The 19348-nt window shown below is 47.9% G+C and overlaps 2 protein-coding genes across 2 annotated transcripts in view; one reads left to right on the forward strand and one right to left on the reverse strand.

Moving 5' to 3' along the window:
- The window catches only part of LOC149362964 (sodium-dependent multivitamin transporter-like), a 47039-nt gene extending 30950 nt beyond the window's left edge, over positions 1-16089 (reverse strand). The window contains exon 1 of the mRNA XM_089569846.1: positions 15598-16089. Coding sequence (XP_089425972.1) covers positions 15598-15690 — 93 coding nt within the window. The 5' untranslated portion in view covers positions 15691-16089. The remainder of the gene's footprint in view (positions 1-15597) is intronic.
- On the forward strand, positions 5862-7321 carry LOC149362965 (uncharacterized). The gene has a single exon (XM_089569845.1). It carries the CDS (start codon positions 6119-6121, stop codon positions 7319-7321), a length of 1203 nt encoding a protein of 400 aa, XP_089425971.1. The 5' UTR covers positions 5862-6118.
- Positions 16090-19348: the final 3259 nt, after the last annotated feature.

Consider the following 19348-nt stretch of genomic DNA (forward strand, 5'->3'; position numbering starts at 1 on the left):
GAATGCGTAGTAACTGTGGTAAACACGCGGCTGCAGGTAGCGTCATACGAGGAAGCCGAGCGCGTGCCGATGCACACTCTGTAAACACGACCACGTGCGCCTCTCCAGTGACGTCACGCGGCGGACTCGCGCATGCGCCGCTGTGGCTAAATTTGTTCCCGGTGAACGCCAGATCCGGTGTTGACTAGCTTAGTGACGCTTTTCGCTTAAAAAAATTCGACAAATAAATGGAGGCGATCTCAGAGTGGAAGAGAATGCGGCGTGTCAGGCTTCCGAAAGCTCCGTAGTAAAATATATAACGTTGCAACTCACCACAGAGAGAAGAAAAGCTCAGTATTGTACCCCGCATTAGAAGCATTTTTTGCATCGCTCTCTAGATAGATACCAAACGCTGGATGCCCTAAACAGCCCTTAAGGCCGTTGTACGATCGTTTTTTTTTAGGGGGGGGGGGGGGGGGCGGATCCGCCAGCGAGCGGTCCGCTCGCTTTTAGCCTCCGCCCGGACGTGGGGAGGAATGGTGTTGTACGATCACTTTGCTTCTTGCGGACGAGACGGATGGTTCGAACGTTCCGATTGGCACCCCCGGCGGTGCCGCCCGTATAATCATGTGCGGCGGTACAGGCGTGTGTTTGTAGCGAAACACGCAGATATCTTGCGGTAGAAATTACCCGTGTTAATTGCGGCGTATTCAAGACAATTTCGTTGCGTCAACGTTAATTTCCTGCGGGATTTTCGTAGAAGGTAAAATGGTGGTCGGCTGTGATTCGGGCTGGAACGGCAAGAATCTCGGTTCAGATGGCCCCGACGGCCGCGAACCGATTCGCAACAAAACTTCTCAAGATCGAAGGCGAGTCTGCTCATCTGATGCGATTTCGTCGGAAACGATACGTGCTTGGACCATTTCTACCCAAGAGACTGGAAAACGCGTCACATCGCAATCGAGTACTCCTTCTCGTTCGACGATACGTTCTCACAACGGCCCGTGATTTCTGCCCCAAAATAACAGAATGCTGCCTGCTTTGAAAGTTACGCTGCCCCGACGAATTTCACAACGACGACGCGATTCTTAGTGCGAATTCCCGATCGGGCAAGGCTGCAGTACAGGCTGCTAACAACCATCCGTAATTACAATCGGTATAATTATATTTTTTAAAATAGTTAAGAGTACATACTTAAAATTTTAGTCAGTTATTCAAAATAGCACACTGCAGTGTTTTTGCATTGCTGGCCGAGAAAAAAAAAGTAATTGCACTTGCAGCCTTTTCCAATCGTTTTGCACAGTCACTGTGATATGCAAACGGCCTTCTCCTTGGCTCCCTATACTGTTACTGCAAAATACATGCTTCCATATTCAATATATAAGGGCCCTGCCGCGGTGGCGCAGTGGTTACGGAGCTCGGCTGCTGACCGGAAAGACGCGGGTTCCATCCCGGCCGCGGCGGCTGAATTTTGATGAAGGCGAAATTCTAGAGGCCCGTGTACTGTCCGATGTCAGTGCACGTTAAAGAACCCCAGGTGGTCGACATTTCCGGAGCCCTTCACTACGGCGTCCGTCATAGCCTGAGTTGCTTTGTGTCGTTAAACCCCAATAAACCAATAAACCAACCAATATATAAGGTGTGCGTTCTCTGATGCAGCCTGTGTGTGTGTGTGCGTGCGCGCGCGCTCACACATTCACAATTTAGCACAACACTGCTGTCAAACATAAATGCTAATCGACATGAGAAATTATGTTTCCAGCTAATTGGAACAGGCAAAACCAGTTGTAGCAGTTCTGCATTTGACAGAACAGTGACAATGCAACAGTACTGATTTATTTTTTTCATCTTTTTCAGGCCATTATTAAAGCCAAAATTGAAATAGCACCATGTAGCGGCAAAGGGGCTTCGACGTGCATCACTGGGCTAAAAGTGCATGGCTTTGTTCTGCACAGTGACAGCGGACCATCAACTTGTGGTTTAGCATTCCTTCCTGAGCTCATATTGCAGTTACACAAGACAGAATGCAGTGTTGAAAACAAGTATGAAAAGTTCTGCTGAAGGCCATGTCATTGTTGCCATGTACAAAACAAGCTGGCACATACTCTGTGCAACTCCATCATCATTATCATCATCATCAGCCTGACTACGCCCACTGCAGGGCTAAGGACTCTCGTATGTCTCCCCAATTAAACCTTTTCTTCGCCAGCCGCGGCCACCATATTCCCGCAAATTTCTTAATCTCATCCGCCCACCTAATTTTCTGCCGCCCTTGCTACGCTTGCCTTCTCTTGGAATCCACTCCGTTACCCTTAAGGACCAGCGGTTATCTTGCCTTCGCATTACATGCCCTGCCCAAGTCCATTTCTTCCTCTTGATTTCAACTAGGATATCATTAAAGCGCGTCTGTTCTCTCTCCAACTCCGCCCGCTTCCGATCTCTTAACGTTACACCTATCATCTTTCTTTCCATAGCTCGCTGCGTTGTCCTTAACTTAAGGTGAACCCTCTTTGTTAGCCTCCACGTCTGTGCCCCATAGGTGAGTACCGGTAAGATACACCTGTTGTATACTTTTCTCTTGAGGGATATTGGTAAACTGCCATTCATGATTTGAGATAACCTGCCATATGCGCTCCACCCCATTCTTATTAAGGCGGAAGCCTTTAATGTCTCATCGTTGTAAGCAGCAGTTGTCGACAGAAAATGTCACGCTTTTCAATTGGTGGAAACGGTCGTGACGTCACAGTGCGCAAATTTCAAATGGGGCCAATTGCACTTTGGCTAGTAACCATACAACCAATTGGTTGGTTTGGTTTGGTTTATGGGGTTTAACGTCCCAAAGCGACTAAGGCTATGAGAGACGCCGTAGTGGAGGGCTCCGGAAATTTCGACCACCTGGGGTTCTTTAACGTGCACTGACATCGCACAGTACACGGGCCTCTAGAATTTCTCCAATTGAAGGGATCGTATAGTGACGCTCCAAGTAAGTGGGACTGAGCTTAGCTAATTGCTGAATTACCCAATTAGCCTAATTAGCTTTACTAGTCAGGCCATATAAATAAATAAAAGCGATTAAGAAATTGGTCGAGCTCAGGAATCGCACCCCGGTCTTCGGCGTGAGAGACGAGCACGCTATCCACTCCGCCATGCCAGCTCGATGGTTTGGAATGAACAAAGGTGCGTCTAGTGAATACGGTGTCTTCACATACTGCCATCCTCCTCCCTTCCCTTCCGGCGAGGTTTAGGTGTCCACCGAGATATGAGAGACAGATACATTTCCTTTCCTCAAAAACCAATTTACCGACGAGTGAGGCGCACAACCGAATGGGCGATGGCGTTCTATGGACTCCTTGGCAGCGTTGCAAGACGCTGTCGCGCTCCACTCTTAGGGGCGAAGCATAACATCTTAACCACACATCACTGACCACACTTTAGGTCAAAAAAGTGCCCCCCTGAATTTTGACGGGTGTCCACCGAGATATGTGAGACAGTTACTGCGTAATTTCCTTTCCTCAAATACAATTTTCATTTTCTTCATTACGGCTCCTCTTATCTATCTTCTTTCACTCCCACCTCCCTTTCTCTACGGTGCGGTTCAGGTGTCCACCGAGATGACAGAGAATTACTGCGCCATTTCCTTTCCTCAAAAAGCGTTGCGTTCAAAGGGCAAGGCATCGCGCTGAACGGGTGGTGGCGTTCCGTGGACTCCCTGGCAGCGCTACAACGCGCTGTCGCGTTCCACTCCTAAAGGCGAAGCTTAAGCATCATTAATTAGCAGTTAATTAGTATTCAGGCATTAATCAGTAATGAGCAATTAATTAGTGATTTGCCATCACTTAGTAATTAGTACTCAAATATATGTGACGCCACCAGTGGCACAGAAACAGCGAAGGTGGTGCGGAAAACGCTTCCGCCCCTACCCACTTTAGAAAGTCAAAGTGCCCCCTGAATTTTCTTCTAGTTATTTCCTTCTCATGATCGGGATCAGCTGTCACTACCTGCCCTAAATAGACATATTCTAAAATGTCGCTGCGAATACAAAATTAAGTCTGTACATGCCATTACTGTATTACAGGTAGGGTTAATGCAAGAACCATTTTGAAGGGTTTGCATGGCCACGGCTCCCGGCTTAGGCTGAGAAAGAATACTTTTATAGTCAGAGAAAAAGGGTGCGATGGCCATATTATCTGGTTATCTCGAGCAAACACTAACATCTCAAGCAGAATTTGTTAAATTAGATTCCCAGTAAGGAAGCTATGATGTCGTGCAATAAAATGAAATTACAAATAAGCCGTTTAAGTATGTGACAGGTATATATGCATATGTTCTCTGATACAGCCTTTAAGGCAATGCCTAAAGTTAATTTCACTGATCAGTAAAATGTAGAATGGCTGAATGTAACGATGACTAGTTGCCGAAGTAGCAAGCAAAAGTGAACATTGCTAGCGGTTAACTGATGTTCATACCACTTAACATATGCTGAATTTTAGAGTGCTCTCAGTTGCTGACTATCAACATGCTCAGAAAAATATACCTATATCAGTGCCAGTCTGCTTTCGAAGAAAGAAAATAACTGAGGCTTCGACAGGCAACAGAAATTTGAAAAAGCCAACATGAAGTTAGGCCGAAGAATGCCAAAGAAAAACAGAAAAGCAGTGATGGCTTTTGTCGTTTCTGGCATCTCTATACTGCAACTTGAAGTTGACGGCTTTTTTGTTTTAGATGAACCAGCAGTCCTGTTAACACTATGTTGAATATATAAAAGTCACATGTATAAGTATGCATTTGCAGCATTCTCACTGAGCCATGTTATAAGTCGATGTCTTGCTTAGCTAAAGAAACGGTCAGAGAGAAGCGCCAACGAAAGTCTGACACAGATAGCCACAGTAATGCATGCTTAGCTTTTCAGTACACGAGTTTAGCTGGCTAGACCTAGTTTGTGAAGTGTGCAAGTTAGCCTAAATGCAAATGTATACCGTCCGACAAAACTGTTGGGTAAATCTGCCCCGATATTACTTGAAATAGATTGTGAGGATAGTTCTTACGCATAAGATAGCATTGTATTGATTTGCTGAGCTAAGCAAGCGGCTACGTACTTCATTACAATAACTTATTTTGATATTTATTATACCTAAACAGTACTAAATGACAATACTTGAGTGGTGAGCTAACGTGATACGCCAAGTAGGAACTTGATGAGTTTGTAATTTACTAATAAAAAGTAACACCATTAGTAAAGTAAAACCATTAGCATCCAAGCACAGCCATGCCACTACAAAGGAAAGCGTTATAGGTTTTCTTTGTAGCCTTATGGCTTAACTTGAGTTGATGCTAATGAGTAATTACTCTCTTATCGCAAATCTTCACCTTGGGGCATTTGCCTAATTCAGTGGATTAACTTCATCATTTACTGCATGGATTTCTGCAGTGACTAGCTCAAAGGACAAGAGATTAATAAGCCCTGTGAGTTGGAAGGCCATTCCAACCTTTTGTGGCAAAAACAAAAATGAATCTTGGAATAGTGACATTAACTAACTGAGGCACAGCACTGCTTGTGCGACTAGTGCAGAAGGAACGATGAGTCCGAACAAATTAGTTGGTTATATGACGATAAACAGTTAGAAAAACCTGCAGTTTCTGCACGACATGCAGAAATTTGAAAATTCACCTTTAGTGCTGTTACACTGGAGCTTGAAAAGTAGTCTGAAAGAATAAAACAAGCGGCTCAGATCTGAACTCATGCCAGGATTCTAGTTAAGTTAGATTTTGTGGCATGTGCCACTAGAATACCCCAGCTGATGCCAAACAGGGGATTTGAACGCAAGCAACTTGGAAGACGGTGATACTAAGGACACGTCGGGTGTATATATTGTGACGCCCATGACAAGGCCTATTCTACCTATTCCTATTCTACATGGTCGGCGTTGCTGACTAAGCCGAAGATGAGGAGAACGAGGTTGGTGGTGTCTCGTGCTCGGCAAGCGGACCCAGCTGCTTTCAGTCCTCCGTCCCGGTCTCAATAAACCCTGGGCGTAACATCTTGGTGGAAGGTGCCGGGTATACTGGTTCCCCGAAGACGGATCCTCTGCTGCAACCTCGCCGGAGTCGTCGCATTGTTGGTCTGCCGCCTTCTGTGCTCATGATGTCCCTGGACGGCGACGCTCCGAGGTCTGTGCCCAGCAGTTCATGGCAGCATTTCCGGGAGCCACGGCCGTTCGCAGGCTCAACCAGCGAGGACGTGGATGAATGGCTTACGCACTACCAACGGGTGAGCCGCTACAATAAGTGGAACTCTTCTGCCCGACTTGCCAACGTCGTCTTTTCCCTGACCGACACGGCCCTAACGTGGTACGACAACCACGAGGATTCATTTACGACATGGGATCGCTTTGTAGAGGAGCTAAAGAAGTGTTTCGGCGATTCTGTCACGAAGAAGAAGCGGGCTGAACAAGCGCTTGCGCAACGGGCTCAGCTTCCCGGAGAGACCTGTACAAAGTACATTGAAGAAATCATAAAGTTATGCAAGGTCGTCTCTCCTGGCATGACAGAAGAAGATAAAGTTGGCCACCTACTTAAAGGGTTTGCAGAAGACATTTACAATTTTCTTATCGGCAAAGCAAGTCTAGATTCTGTGGCTGACGTCATCCAGCACTGCCGCACATTTGAGACATTGAAGATGCGTCGCATCATACCGAAATTCGGACGTTTGGCCGGAGTGACAACGGTGGCAGCCGTAGACTCAACATCATCGTGTGATCTGGCTTCCACGATCCGCCAGATCGTGCGCGAAGAGTTGGCCAGGTCGCTGGAACTCACTCGGAAGTCTTCAGTGCTTCCTCCTGAGTATCCCACGCGCCCTCCTCCGCCAGCCGCAGTTAACGCAGCGGAGTTTGAGGACCACCGGGTGCCCCAACGGCTGCGGCCGAGCAACGTACCGCAATCGCCTCCAGAGCACCGGCCCCGCTTTTACCAACATCCGCCGGCCACATACGACGAGAACATCTGGCCCAATACTAGGCACGAAGACTACTTGCCGGCTCAACGTGCTCCTGGTCCCTCTCTTGTGTGTTACCGCTGCGGTCAGCCCGGTCACATCTCACGATTTTGTCCCCGCCGCCAGCCATCGCGTTACGGCTCCTCAGGCTATCCTCCGCGGCAAGATTACCAACCTGTACCTTCTCGGCGCCCGTCCTACCCGCCTGATGTCGACAACCGATGGCCTGCACAAATGCGGAATAGTTCACCGGCATCGGATAGAAGCGTGACTCCACCTCCAGCTACCCGCCCTCGTCGATCTCCATCACCCCGACGCCGCTCCTCTTCGCCTCCGCCGGAAAACTAGTCGGCGCGACCGATGGGGGTGAGGTCGCTGGAAGTCTGCCGCTGGAACTGATACCCCTGCCTGTAGTTATGTTGCGGAACAAAGTGAATGTGCTAGTGGATGGTGTACCTGTAATGGCTTTAGTTGATACCGGTGCTACTGTTTCCGTTATGAGCGCTGCATTTAAATCTCTCCTTGGACGCAAAGTTTTGTTTCGGTGGGACAACAATGTCCAGTTTTGTGGTGTGAGTGGTGAACCGTTGCCTGCAATCGGAGTGTGTACTGTTAAGGTTTCTTTGAGTGGTGAAGTGTTCAGCACGGAGATGGCGGTGCTCGCCCGATCGACGCACGACGTCATTCTTGGGCTCGACTTTTTGCAGATTTGTGGCGCCAACGTCGATTGTCGCACCGGTGAGCTCAGTGTCGGCAAATGTTTTACCACTGGCCTTTTGGAAGGCTCTTGCAGTGGAGAGCGTGTGCTCGTTGTTACCCGAGATACTGTCGTGCCTCCTTCTTCGGCCGTACGCGTACCGGTTTTCTGTCCCGATACCACTGTCGACGTGTTTGATGCGACTGTGGAACCGAACCATCTTACCTGCATGAAGAAGAATATTTTGGTTCCTCATGCCATGGTTTCCGTCACCAACGGTCGCACTGAATTATGGGCAGTGAATTGTTCTACAGAAGCGGTAGTTCTGCCTGAAGGCCAGAAGCTTGCGTCGTGCAGCCACGCCTCACAAGTGTCCGTTGCCCTGGTTACCGACGCCATGCACGCGGAAGCGCCAGAGTTTTGTGACGAACCCAAGCTACTCAGCATGATTGACAACTCGCTCTCGACGCATGAGCGCCGTGCTCTCTTGGCCATTCTTCTGCGACACTCCACCATGTTTGACTTTTCACAGCCCGGTGGCCCACCTTCCATCCCCTCGTCTCGGACCCTTCACAGGATTGACACTGGCGCCTCACATCCGATCCGGCAAAAGCCCTACCGAGTGGCCCCGTCTGAACGTAAGCTGATCAATGAGCAAGTGAAGGAGATGTTAACTAAAGGTGTTATACAAGAGTCGTCGAGTCCCTGGGCTGCTCCAGTAATTCTTGTTCGGAAGAAGGATGGGTCGTGGCGTTTTTGCGTGGATTACCGTCGTCTGAATGCCGTCACGAGAAAAGACGTATACCCCCTACCTCGAATCGACGATGCCATCGACTGCCTTTTTTCAGCCTCCTACTTCTCTTCTATTGATCTTCGGTCGGGGTATTGGCAAATCCCTATGCATCCCGCGGACAAAGAAAAAACAGCGTTTATCACGCCTGATGGCCTGTATGAATTTAATGTGATGCCATTTGGTCTTTGTAATGCGCCCGCCACCTTCGAGAGATTTATGGACACTATACTCCGCGGATTGAAATGGGAAATATGCATGTGCTACCTCGACGACGTTGTAATTTTCGGAAAGACGTTCAGTGAGCACAACGACCGTTTAGCTCTCGTCCTGGACTGTTTGCGCCAAGCTGGACTTGTGCTTAACTCTAAAAAGTGCCACTTTGGTGCGCGTCAAGCGTTAGTGCTTGGACACCTCGTTGATAAAGACGGCGTCAGACCTGATCCAGCCAAGACTGCAGCTGTCGAGTCTTTCAAGCCACCACAGTCTGTCAAAGAGCTGCGGAGCTTCTTGGGCCTATGCTCTTACTTCCGCCGCTTTATTCATCGCTTTGCGGACGTAGCTTACCCCCTGACTGGTCTACTTCAGAAAGATGTGGCTTTCGAGTGGACACCACAGTGCGACTCCGCCTTTCGCCAACTGAAATTCCTTCTGACATCCCACCCTGTACTTCGCCACTTCGATCCCTCCGCTCCCACAGAGATTCATACTGACGCCAGCGGTGTTGGCCTCGGCGCTGTTCTCGTCCAGCGATGCGGCAACAAAGAGCACGTTGTTGCGTATGCGAGTCGCTCGCTCAGCAAGCCGGAGCGCAATTATACAGTCACCGAGCAAGAATGCTTGGCTGTCGTCTTCGCCACGCAGCGTTTCCGTTCCTATCTGTACGGACGACCGTTCACCGTCGTCACCGACCATCATGCCCTCTGCTGGCTCGTTAACCTTCGTGACCCGTGCGGGCGCCTTGCACGGTGGGCTCTTCGGCTACAAGAGTTCGATTACACAGTCGTCTACAAGAGTGGTCGCCGTCACGCTGACGCGGACTGTCTTTCGAGGCTGCCCCTTCCTGAGTCTGAGCCTACCATCGCTACTTTGGACCACTGCGTCGCGTCAGTGTCACCTGCTTTTCCTGATGTCGCAACGTTCAAAGCGGAACAGCAGAAAGATTTAACCCTACGGTCTCTCCTTGCGGCGGCTGAAGATCCTTCCAATGTCAGCCACTTTTGTGTGCGGGATGGTCTTCTGTGGAAGAAAAACTATTCTTCTACGGGCCACCGCTTCCTGCTGGTAGTCCGGAAGAGCCTGTACAACTCTGTTTTGCAAGCCATGCACGATGACCCTACATCTGGACATCTTGGTTCAGCACGGACGCTGCACCGTACTCAGGCACGCTTCTATTGGCCGAAAATGCGGGCCACGACTGAGCGGTACGTCGCCAGCTGCACTCAGTGTCAACGATACAAGCGACCTACTAGCCTTGCATCTGGTCAGCTTCACCCTGTGGCACCGTCTGCAGCACCGTTTGAGCAAGTGGGCATAGATCTCCTTGGCCCGTTTCCGAAATCCTATCATGGGAACCGCTGGATAGTGGTTTGTGTCGATTACCTTACTCGTTATTGTGAAACGGCAGCCCTACCCGCAGCTACAGCGCATGATGTGTCCTCTTTTCTGCTACGATTCATAGTTCTACGTCATGGACCTCCAAAGGTTATCATCAGTGACCGTGGTCGGCAGTTCACCGCTGACGTCGTGGAGCAACTTCTCCGTTCCTGTGCATCGCATTTTCGCCATTCCTCGCCTTACCATCCCCAGACGAATGGACTCACTGAGCGTACGAACCGCACGATCACCAACATGCTGTCAATGTATGTTGATTCAAGGCACAAGAATTGGGACAGCGTCCTACCGTTCATAACGTACGCGTTCAATACCGCGCGCCATGAGACTACTGGCTACAGCCCCTTCTTTTTACTCTATGCTCGGCCCCCACGCTACACCCTGGACACCATACTGCCATTTTCTGACGAGCTTCCTGAAGATCCCTGCATCGCTGAGACACTCTGTCTCGCCGAAGAAGCCCGACGCCTTGCTCGTCTTCGTGTTCTCGCCTCCCAAGATCGGTCCAAAGCGCGCTACGATGCCCGCCGCCGTCACGTCACTTACAGGCCTGGTGATTTGGTCTTGTTGTGGCGGCCTATCAGAAAGCGAGGATTGTCTCAGAAGCTGCTGTGCCACTACGATGGACCTTATGTCATTATTCAGCAATTTGGCGAGCTCAATTACCGCGTAGCTCGTCTCACGGCAAGCGGACGTCGTTCAGCGCGAACTGAAGTAACTCACGTTGCCCGGCTGAAGCCCTATCATTCGCGCGGCGATTCTTAACTCGCCCAGCGGGCTTTGGCTGCGTAGGGGGAAGTGTGACGCCCATGACAAGGCCTATTCTACCTATTCCTATTCTACATGGTCGGCGTTGCTGACTAAGCCGAAGATGAGGAGAACGAGGTTGGTGGTGTCTCGTGCTCGGCAAGCGGACCCAGCTGCTTTCAGTCCTCCGTCCCGGTCTCAATAAACCCTGGGCGTAACAATATCATAGGTTGTGGGTGGGTGTATGAGGTTTACTAGGTGAGTATTGTAACCAGTATACAGTGAATATACCTTTATCGGAAGGCCTTATAAGTCGGCAAAACGTAATGCTGACAATAAAAAAAAATATTAGTGCATCCTTAGTAACATTAGCAAACAAGCCAATCCAGAGCATGTAAAATGTTGTTTTGGAGAACTGAAATGCTGGTATTGATTGCAAGATGGCAAACCCCATATAGCTGTTAGTCAAGGCATGTGACAAAACACTAAAGGGAAGGTAATAATGCAAGTAATAAAAAGCTGAGGCCCAAGGGAATGCCTTGGGGGACGTCCTAGATAGCAGGAAAAGGCAGGATGCATGAGAATTGGGAAGGGGAATCTGCCGACGGCTGGCTGTTTAAGCTTGGATCAGGTTTAGAGCTACTGCATGCAAGTTAAAACGCGAGAAAACCAGCCTTAAATAAATAAGGGAATTGGACGCTTTTTCAAAGCAAAGAAAAAAGCATCATAGGGTGATGTTGTTGTGAAGGTGCATGTCGTGAAGAACAAGAAAAAGTTGGCTATTGGAGAAATGTTTTCTAAAATCTTGCCGATTTGGATGAAAAACCTAATGGGCCAAAATAATCTAGCAGGGTCAAGAGTATTAAATGTGTTTGGTGATTTGCAGCATATGCTATTAACGCAAATAGGGCAATAGGTGCTGGGTGATGAAGGGTTAGAAACAGAGGGGCCAGGCTATAATAAGGCAGGAAAGCTATTTGCACAGAATGCACTAAATATGCCTACACAACCTGCTTCCTCTCCCGTTGTTGCTTTCAGTAAGTTTCACAGAACTTGATCACAGCGTACTGTGGGGTGCACCGGTGGCAAGTTGGCATGTCGAAACTGCGCTAAGGGACGACGACTGAGCAAGAATTGCTACCTTGTGCAGTGGTGTTGTTACCGTCGTCTTTGTTCCTAGCGTACCTTTACCAGCTCCACAGGGCTTATTTTGCAGTCTGCAAGTAATCGTGTCTGTAGCAAGCAGTCACAGGCAAATGAAGGTAGCAGATAGACAGATGCAAGTGCATCGACGAGATCTTCTCAAAGCTTCAAGAATGTCTTGTTAAACAAACTGCTGTGGCTGACCCAGGAAGCGCTGCTGAACAACTACTTAACACCAATAAAGCCCATTTCGCGAGCAGCTATGGAACAATAGCATTGTGAACACGTCCAGCTTCGTACCGCTGATCTCTCAATCGAAAGCGACCGTGAGCAAATCAACAACAAACACTGTCATTGCCCATGAGGTCCTTCGAGAGCACTGCATTTTTATGACTGCAGTGGGAACCAACATCCCACTTCAACTTAATATTGCCAAGCATTTGTCAATATTGACTTAACACAGCTAAGAAAAAAGAGAAAAAAAAGCAAAGGCCAAGGTTTTCTCATTTTATTTGTTTCTTTATCAAGACTCGTTACAGCCAACTTCCTCTGTGGAAAGTTTTGATTGCATAAGCTGCTGCCACACTTTTTTTTCTGCGCTACATCAATTGAAATGCTCACGAGAAACAGACTTATGAGTTGATACATATTGAGATTTGTACACTGTCAACCAGCCGTGATTTAAAAGCGGCAATGATTCTTGTTTGTAATCGCGTAATACCATGTTGTTACAACCTAAACCGAAATGGCTTGAGGAAGTTTTCAGTCACACATTCATCACGCCGATATATTTATTGCAGGCAAATGTGCGCACAGCCGGCAGGAAATAAAAAGAAATGACGCTCCCGAAGATACATTTGCACTGCACCGATGTTTTCACACAGGTTACAAAGTTCCTCCGGCGAGTCGTAACCCGAGCACCCATCATCAGAAAAATGTATTGAATGAAGCACCAAGGCGCAGAAGGATGGTGACATCGCTGCAGCCAAGCTCGCGTCACGTCGCACACACGACAATTCTCAAGCACAGTGTCATCACGAATCGCGATCAAAATGGTAATGAATGCGTAGCAGAAACAAATTCATGTACACACTTCGCTCGCGATCACTACAACCATCGCAACGAATGCGACTAACTGCACAACGCCGCGTTCATTTCAGTATTCGGAAAGCACGGCGTGCGTAGTGAGCGCTCGCAGGTGCACATTCCACTGCCTTGACGTAAAAACACTCGCTCCGACTGCAATCACTTTGACTACGTGAACACTAGTCACTGTGCTAGGCAGCTCATGCACGCACAGAAGTTCACCGTGGGCAGCTGTTACTCTCCGCTGTGCGTGATGATCCTCGCAGGAATTAGGAACACTTGCAACAACCTAGCTCCATATAAACACTTCGTGACACCGCCAACGCGTAGATCTTGCGTCGGTTTGAAGAGGGGATCTGTCAACTCCATCAGCGTTGACGATTACAGAATTCAACTCAGGAAATTGTCGCTCGCCGCTGCTGCACGCGGAGAAGTTCGCAGTCGCACTGAACACTCGTAATATCAATATGTGGCCAATATAATATGCTTCGCGGCATAGCTGTCACCACCTATGCCTCGCTCCCCAGTTCAGTCGACGGAGGGCCATCTTGCTCCGGCACTAGCGGAGGCACGGCGGGCCTGAGACGTCACGTAAAAAGCAGCGAATCGCTGCAATCCGGTCGCCAGGTGGATCCGCTCATCCGCCCGAAAGTTGAAGTTGACCAACTTTCCTTCCGCCCGCCGGACAGGGCGGCTGCCTATTGTCTGGTCGGGCGGCCCGCCATCCGCCAGCCTGGCGGATCCGCCCAAAAAGCGATCGTACAACGGCCCTTAATGCTGAGATTTAACGTGTAATGTTCAACAGACCCAAAACTCTAACCAGTGTTTAAAGGAAGAGTCACTTGAGATGCTTTTCAAACAGGCGATGCTTAATTAAAGCGGAGACAACGCCAGGCCTCCAACGAAAAACGAGGACACCACGGCAACACCGACGCATTAGCTGGCGCGCCAATGCAGGTAGATTGCACAACACGAATGAACACAAAAGCGAACTGCTCATAAAAGAAGGACACAGTGGAAGACATTAGGAGCAAATAAATTACAACCCTTTTGGAATTAATTGACGAGCTTCAAATATCGTGCACTTTATTAGCCAATTGGCTATAATGTCAGCAGGACTCAAGAAGAAAATATTCGACTCAAGTTTGCCTTGTTGGGAACGGAACTTATTTTGGATTCAGAAAAGAACGCTGACCAAAAAGGAGGTAACACAACGTTTCGGAACCTACTCATTTCCATTATCAGGTGCGACTGCGGGTGGGTTGCAGCTTGGATTTTAAGCGCGCGTGTAGTCAGCCACCAGGTCACTGAACGTAAACCATGGATGCAAGAGGGGGAAGGGTTCTGAAGGAGAGGTTAACATTCCTTCGCGCCTATTCAATGTGGAATAACTCAAGAATCTCCTGCGCGGGCGCGGCTCTCCATATGCCTCATAATATTCGCCACTACGCTTCGATCATTGTTTATTTTTCTGACATCTGCTTTGTAGAGCTCCAGGTTTAACCACAGCTAAACCACTGCAAACTTTTTTATACTGATGATGGCTTTTTGGGCAGGGGAAGAGGTGTTTGCTTGCTCCTCTTTCCGAGAATACGGGCCAAGTTTTCACTGACGCCTTTTACATTCCATATGTAAACGGCGTCAGCAAAGGCATGGCCAGTATCGTCGGAAAGGAAGGGGTGCAAACACAAAGCAGCACAAAGCGGATGGTGGACAAGCAAATGAATAGGCCGCCGCGGTGGCTCAGTGGTTATAGAGTTCGGCTGCTGACCCAAAAGACGTTAGTTCAATCCCGGCCTTGGCGCTCGCATTTCAGTGGAGCGAAATTCTAGAGGTCCGTGTACTGTGCAATGTCCGTGCAGGTGAAATAACCCCAGATGGCCTCAATTTCCGGAGCTTTTTACTGCGGCGTCCCTGGTAGCCTGAGTCACCTTGGGACGTTCATCACCACCATCACCATCATCATCAGCCTGACTACGCCCGCTGCAGGGCAAATGCCGCTCCCATGTCTTTCCAATTAACCCTGTCCTTTGCTAGCTGCAGCTACCATATCGACCCAAATTTCTTAACCTCATCCGCCCAACTAACTTTCTGCCACCCTCTGCTACTCTTGCTTTTCTTGGAACCCACTCCGTTACCTTTAAGGACCAGTGGTTATCTTGCCATCGCACCACATGCCTTGCTCATGCACATTTCTTCCTCTTAATTTCGACTAGGATGTTATTTTACCCCGTTTGTTGCCTCAACCCCTCTGAGGGAACCATTGTTCCGTCGAAGTGCGCATTTTCACGCACTTTTTGTGCACTCTTTAGCACTTGTTGGGCTCATTTTTGCGCAGCCTTTTAAGTGTTCTTGGAAAATGCGCGAGCATTATCGTGCTGGTGATCATCAGCTTCTAGCGTGTAGTGCAAAGTGACAGAATAAGTTGTGCTTGCATTAAAGTAAGTTCGAAGCAATCACACTTCAGCAGAAGGTTGCGGCGAGCGTGATTAAAAGACGCTAGTCCTCCCCCCCCCCCCCCCCCCCTCGCAAATTCTGAAAACTTACCGTGAGGATAAAGTATATGACGCAAGCTGTAAAGCCGACCTTGTTGTCAAAACGGAGACGGAGGTACAGGTACTGAAAATAACCGTAATACATGTGAACAAAATACTATTCAAAAGCTGCTTTCCGTGTTGAGCTGTATTGCCGAGTACGGCCTTGTTTCTCGCATTGTCAACAAAATCACACAAGAGGACGCACGGAAAAACACATTCCGGCGAACAGGACGCAACATGACAGGATCATGTGCTGTAACAACATGCTGTATGAACCTTCCAGCTGTTGCAGCGGACAACACAGTCGGCCGGATTTAGGACAGCACAGGTGAGCGAGCACTGTACAAACATTCTGCAATGTTGGTACACGAAAAGAAAAGCGTTGGCTATGGACCACGACCATACAGCTCAGCCGTGAATAGTAAATGCACGTCCCCGCAATGGAAAAAGTGACAAATGTGAACTGTCTTGTGACAGTTTCGTGCTATGTAGCCATTTCATTTAGGGGCTCAAATTTGCTTTCCATAGGCACCTGTTTCCGCAAGACCTCTTAGTTATGAACTCACCAAATTAGTTCCCCTGAAATATATTTAAATGCTACTGGGAATGCTAGTCGTGATGAAAGAGCGGCTCTGAACAATGTCAATTGCGTGCTCTATTCTGACGATTAAGTTATGAAGAGGAAAATTCCGCATCTCTGCTACACGTTAAATACCCAGTAATATTGCAAAATTATTTCCTTGGCTCTAAGTGGCTGACAGTGATCTGGTTTTAGCAAAATAACACGCATGGTGTGAGTGCACTGGTTTCCACAGACGGGGAAGCGAAACTAAATTGGCCCTTACATTTATCCCAAAGTGTGCTTTGAATCTCCTGCACGAATCAAAATAGGACTTTTCAATTGACATGCAATCAACTGTGCTATTTTACTTTATTCTCCAAAGTGCAGGCTTACACCTTGCAACTCTAGGAGGTCTTCACCATGCGGTGCACTAGTATATATGCGTTGCAAATGTATATTTACGGAAAGTGATTTTGCCGACAAGCATGCTAAATTAGCAAGATTTACTTTTTTCTTAAAATCCCGAAATTTTTAAGGAGCTGCTCCATGCTTTGCGATGTGCTGCTCTCCGAGACGAAGAGCCACTGTGCAAAACTGAACTATCACCATAGCAGTGTTTTCACTCTTGATCCCAACATATTATCAATCGCAAAGCTATACATGGCTGATCGGCAACGAAATCGGACGGCGTTGACCTGCAGCAGTGCTCCGACCCCCCCCCCCCCCCCCCCTGACAGTGACGTCACCACCTTCTCGCATGTCTTCAGCAGTAGACCATGAGATAATGACGTCTACAGCAAATAAATATAACATTTATTCCGAAGTTGCAGGGAATTCAAGGAAGGATCTTCAGATTACGAAGCGAGCATAAGCAATAAGCTATAACCATAAGCAGTGTGCCTCATGGCGAACAGAAGTAATCCTAGTGTATGAGTCACCTTACGGCTTTGCCTTAACAAGTAGGGGTGTTATTTAGAAGGAAGGAATGTTTAATAAACTTCGAAACAGAACTCACTATGAGGAAATGTTTCGCATTCAAACCACGTATACGTACATAATCTTAGTGCACTCCGTAATTTTAGTATAAGCACGTTCACTACATTATGGTCTCCCAAGATGGCATTTTTTCATGTCCTGATTTCAGCCGAAGGTAGTTTGTTTGCGCACCTGATACGTGCTTCAGCTAGATACGTTAGCTCCTACTACCCATTGCGGGCGTCTGGTCCCAGAAGAGGCCGCTGCAAATGTGTGCCAGCAATCTATGCTTCAGATATGCGTATATTGTCCGTGCAAGATACTTAAAGCTATTCCTACAGTTCCTAAAAATTCATATTGATTATGAAGATTGTGCTGACTGTAATGCAACTTTCTTCGCTGCCAAGATTACATGAAGTCCCTATTTTGTTAGCTTTTCTTGAACGCAGTATGACTCCATTTAAACTAGAAACCAGATTATTTTGAAAAACTCTACTGTTGACTTCGTCACCACCTAAATAAATATTTTCTACGCACGAAACTCCCACACATAAGAGGTAACCTGTGAGTCACCATGGACATGTCTTTCTAAAGTCTTTAGCTCTGCTAGTGAAAGTGGCGAAGCGATTTTGGGGATACAAGAAATAATTACTGTCATATAATCGCGAATAAGCACTCAAGAGGAGTGTCTCGAAGATCAGCTTCGATATACACGCTCGTATCTTCGCTACTTATTTTATACCTGGAAGATGGTCGAAATGCGCAGGCGGTAGAAAAGAGGCACCAACGTGAATGTAGAAAATATTGCCGCCCCTACATTCCATGCATTCATGAAGAAGAATGCAAATCCATAGGCGTAGAAGTATCCCACTGTTGGCACTATGTGCATCCCGTTGACTGCGGACGCAAGTATGGAGACAGCCAGGGCGATGGGAGGAAGGCTGCGGCCGCCCAAGAACGCATCCATCTCAACGGCTTCTTTAGCGCTTGAGCCAGACGCCACCTGCGCAGTAGTGTTTTTTCCTTCGTTCGTGCATGCATAAAGGCACATAATCTCAAGACATGTAGCACATTAGAGTAGCCAAAACACTTCTTTGGATTTAAAGGAGGCTATGAAGACTCCGAAGTGAGCAGCCGCGCTGCAGAACAAACGCTAGGCATTTTCTCGCGATGTTTGCTGATTACAGAGCCTACACCGATTAGAGTCCTTGTAACGTTTGTTGGAGATTAGGGTTGCAATGCCAGCACCTCTCGAATTCGTTTCTGTAAGCAAAATATTTATAATAACAATGCACTTAGTTCTTTACAAGCCTACCATCATTTTTAAAACCTGTAACTGATTCGGATTATAGAATACCGAAAGTAATAAAAAGCAGGTATTATGTGACAAGTTTTCATGTTGCGTCATACCCTGCTCAGAAATTTTTCCGGTCGGCTGGTCAGTTTCTGAACACCTAATGAAAGTAAGGTTTTGTGCCGTATTATATGTCATCGTCTTTTCTGAATACTGCATTTATGAAATTCAGATGTGTGTGCCATGTCTGAATACGGCCTGTTAGGGAGCTAACGGCGTTTCTGAATTTCGGCGGTCGACTGGCGTCAAGAAACAGCTGCATCGTTATCCACCCCAAGGAGACAAGAATGCCGCGGCGTGATCAGGCCGCGCCGGCTACGACGCGTTAGGCGCACGTGTGTCATGCGGTCTAATCTGACATGTGAGCTCTTGATGTCTTTTTTGCTAAGGCGCCTGTTCTGGCACGGACACCCATGTGAAGTACCCATGGGCTGTAATCGTACCCGGTGGCTTATGTCTTGAATACACAGTTTTATATACTGTCTGTATTCTTGTGCACTGACCGAGAATAAACTTTGTTCGGTGTTCCGGGAGCTCTGGTTCAGCCTAATTCTTGCAATCCGTTTCCTTCCGCCGCTGAGAGGCGGCATAGCAGTGGCATACAGACAAGAGCGCTGCTGAAAACAAGGCTTAAAGTATCCTATAATACTTAAGAGAAAGCTGCTTGCATTAGTAAGCTCCAAAACAACTCAATTTTCTGAAGTAGGGGCTTCAAAATCCACCCGCGTAAACGGTCTTTTACTCGTATACAAAGCGTTGTAGTCATCTAGTTATAACGGAACTGAGAACACTAGGAGAGGACATTATTCTACCACGTGAGATCAGTGTTGCAGATCCCACACCAGGTGTGCCCGCTTTTCGGAGTCTGCA

Source organism: Amblyomma mixtum, chromosome 2 (genome assembly GCF_055824585.1).
Source record: "Amblyomma mixtum isolate Tamu chromosome 2, ASM5582458v1, whole genome shotgun sequence".
Lineage (NCBI taxonomy): Eukaryota > Metazoa > Arthropoda > Arachnida > Ixodida > Ixodidae > Amblyomma > Amblyomma mixtum.

Excerpts from the sequence above, each read along its gene's own strand:
- LOC149362965 (XM_089569845.1), top strand. The coding sequence starts at position 6,119 with ATGATGTCCCTGGACGGCGACGCTCCGAGGTCTGTGCCCAGCAGTTCA.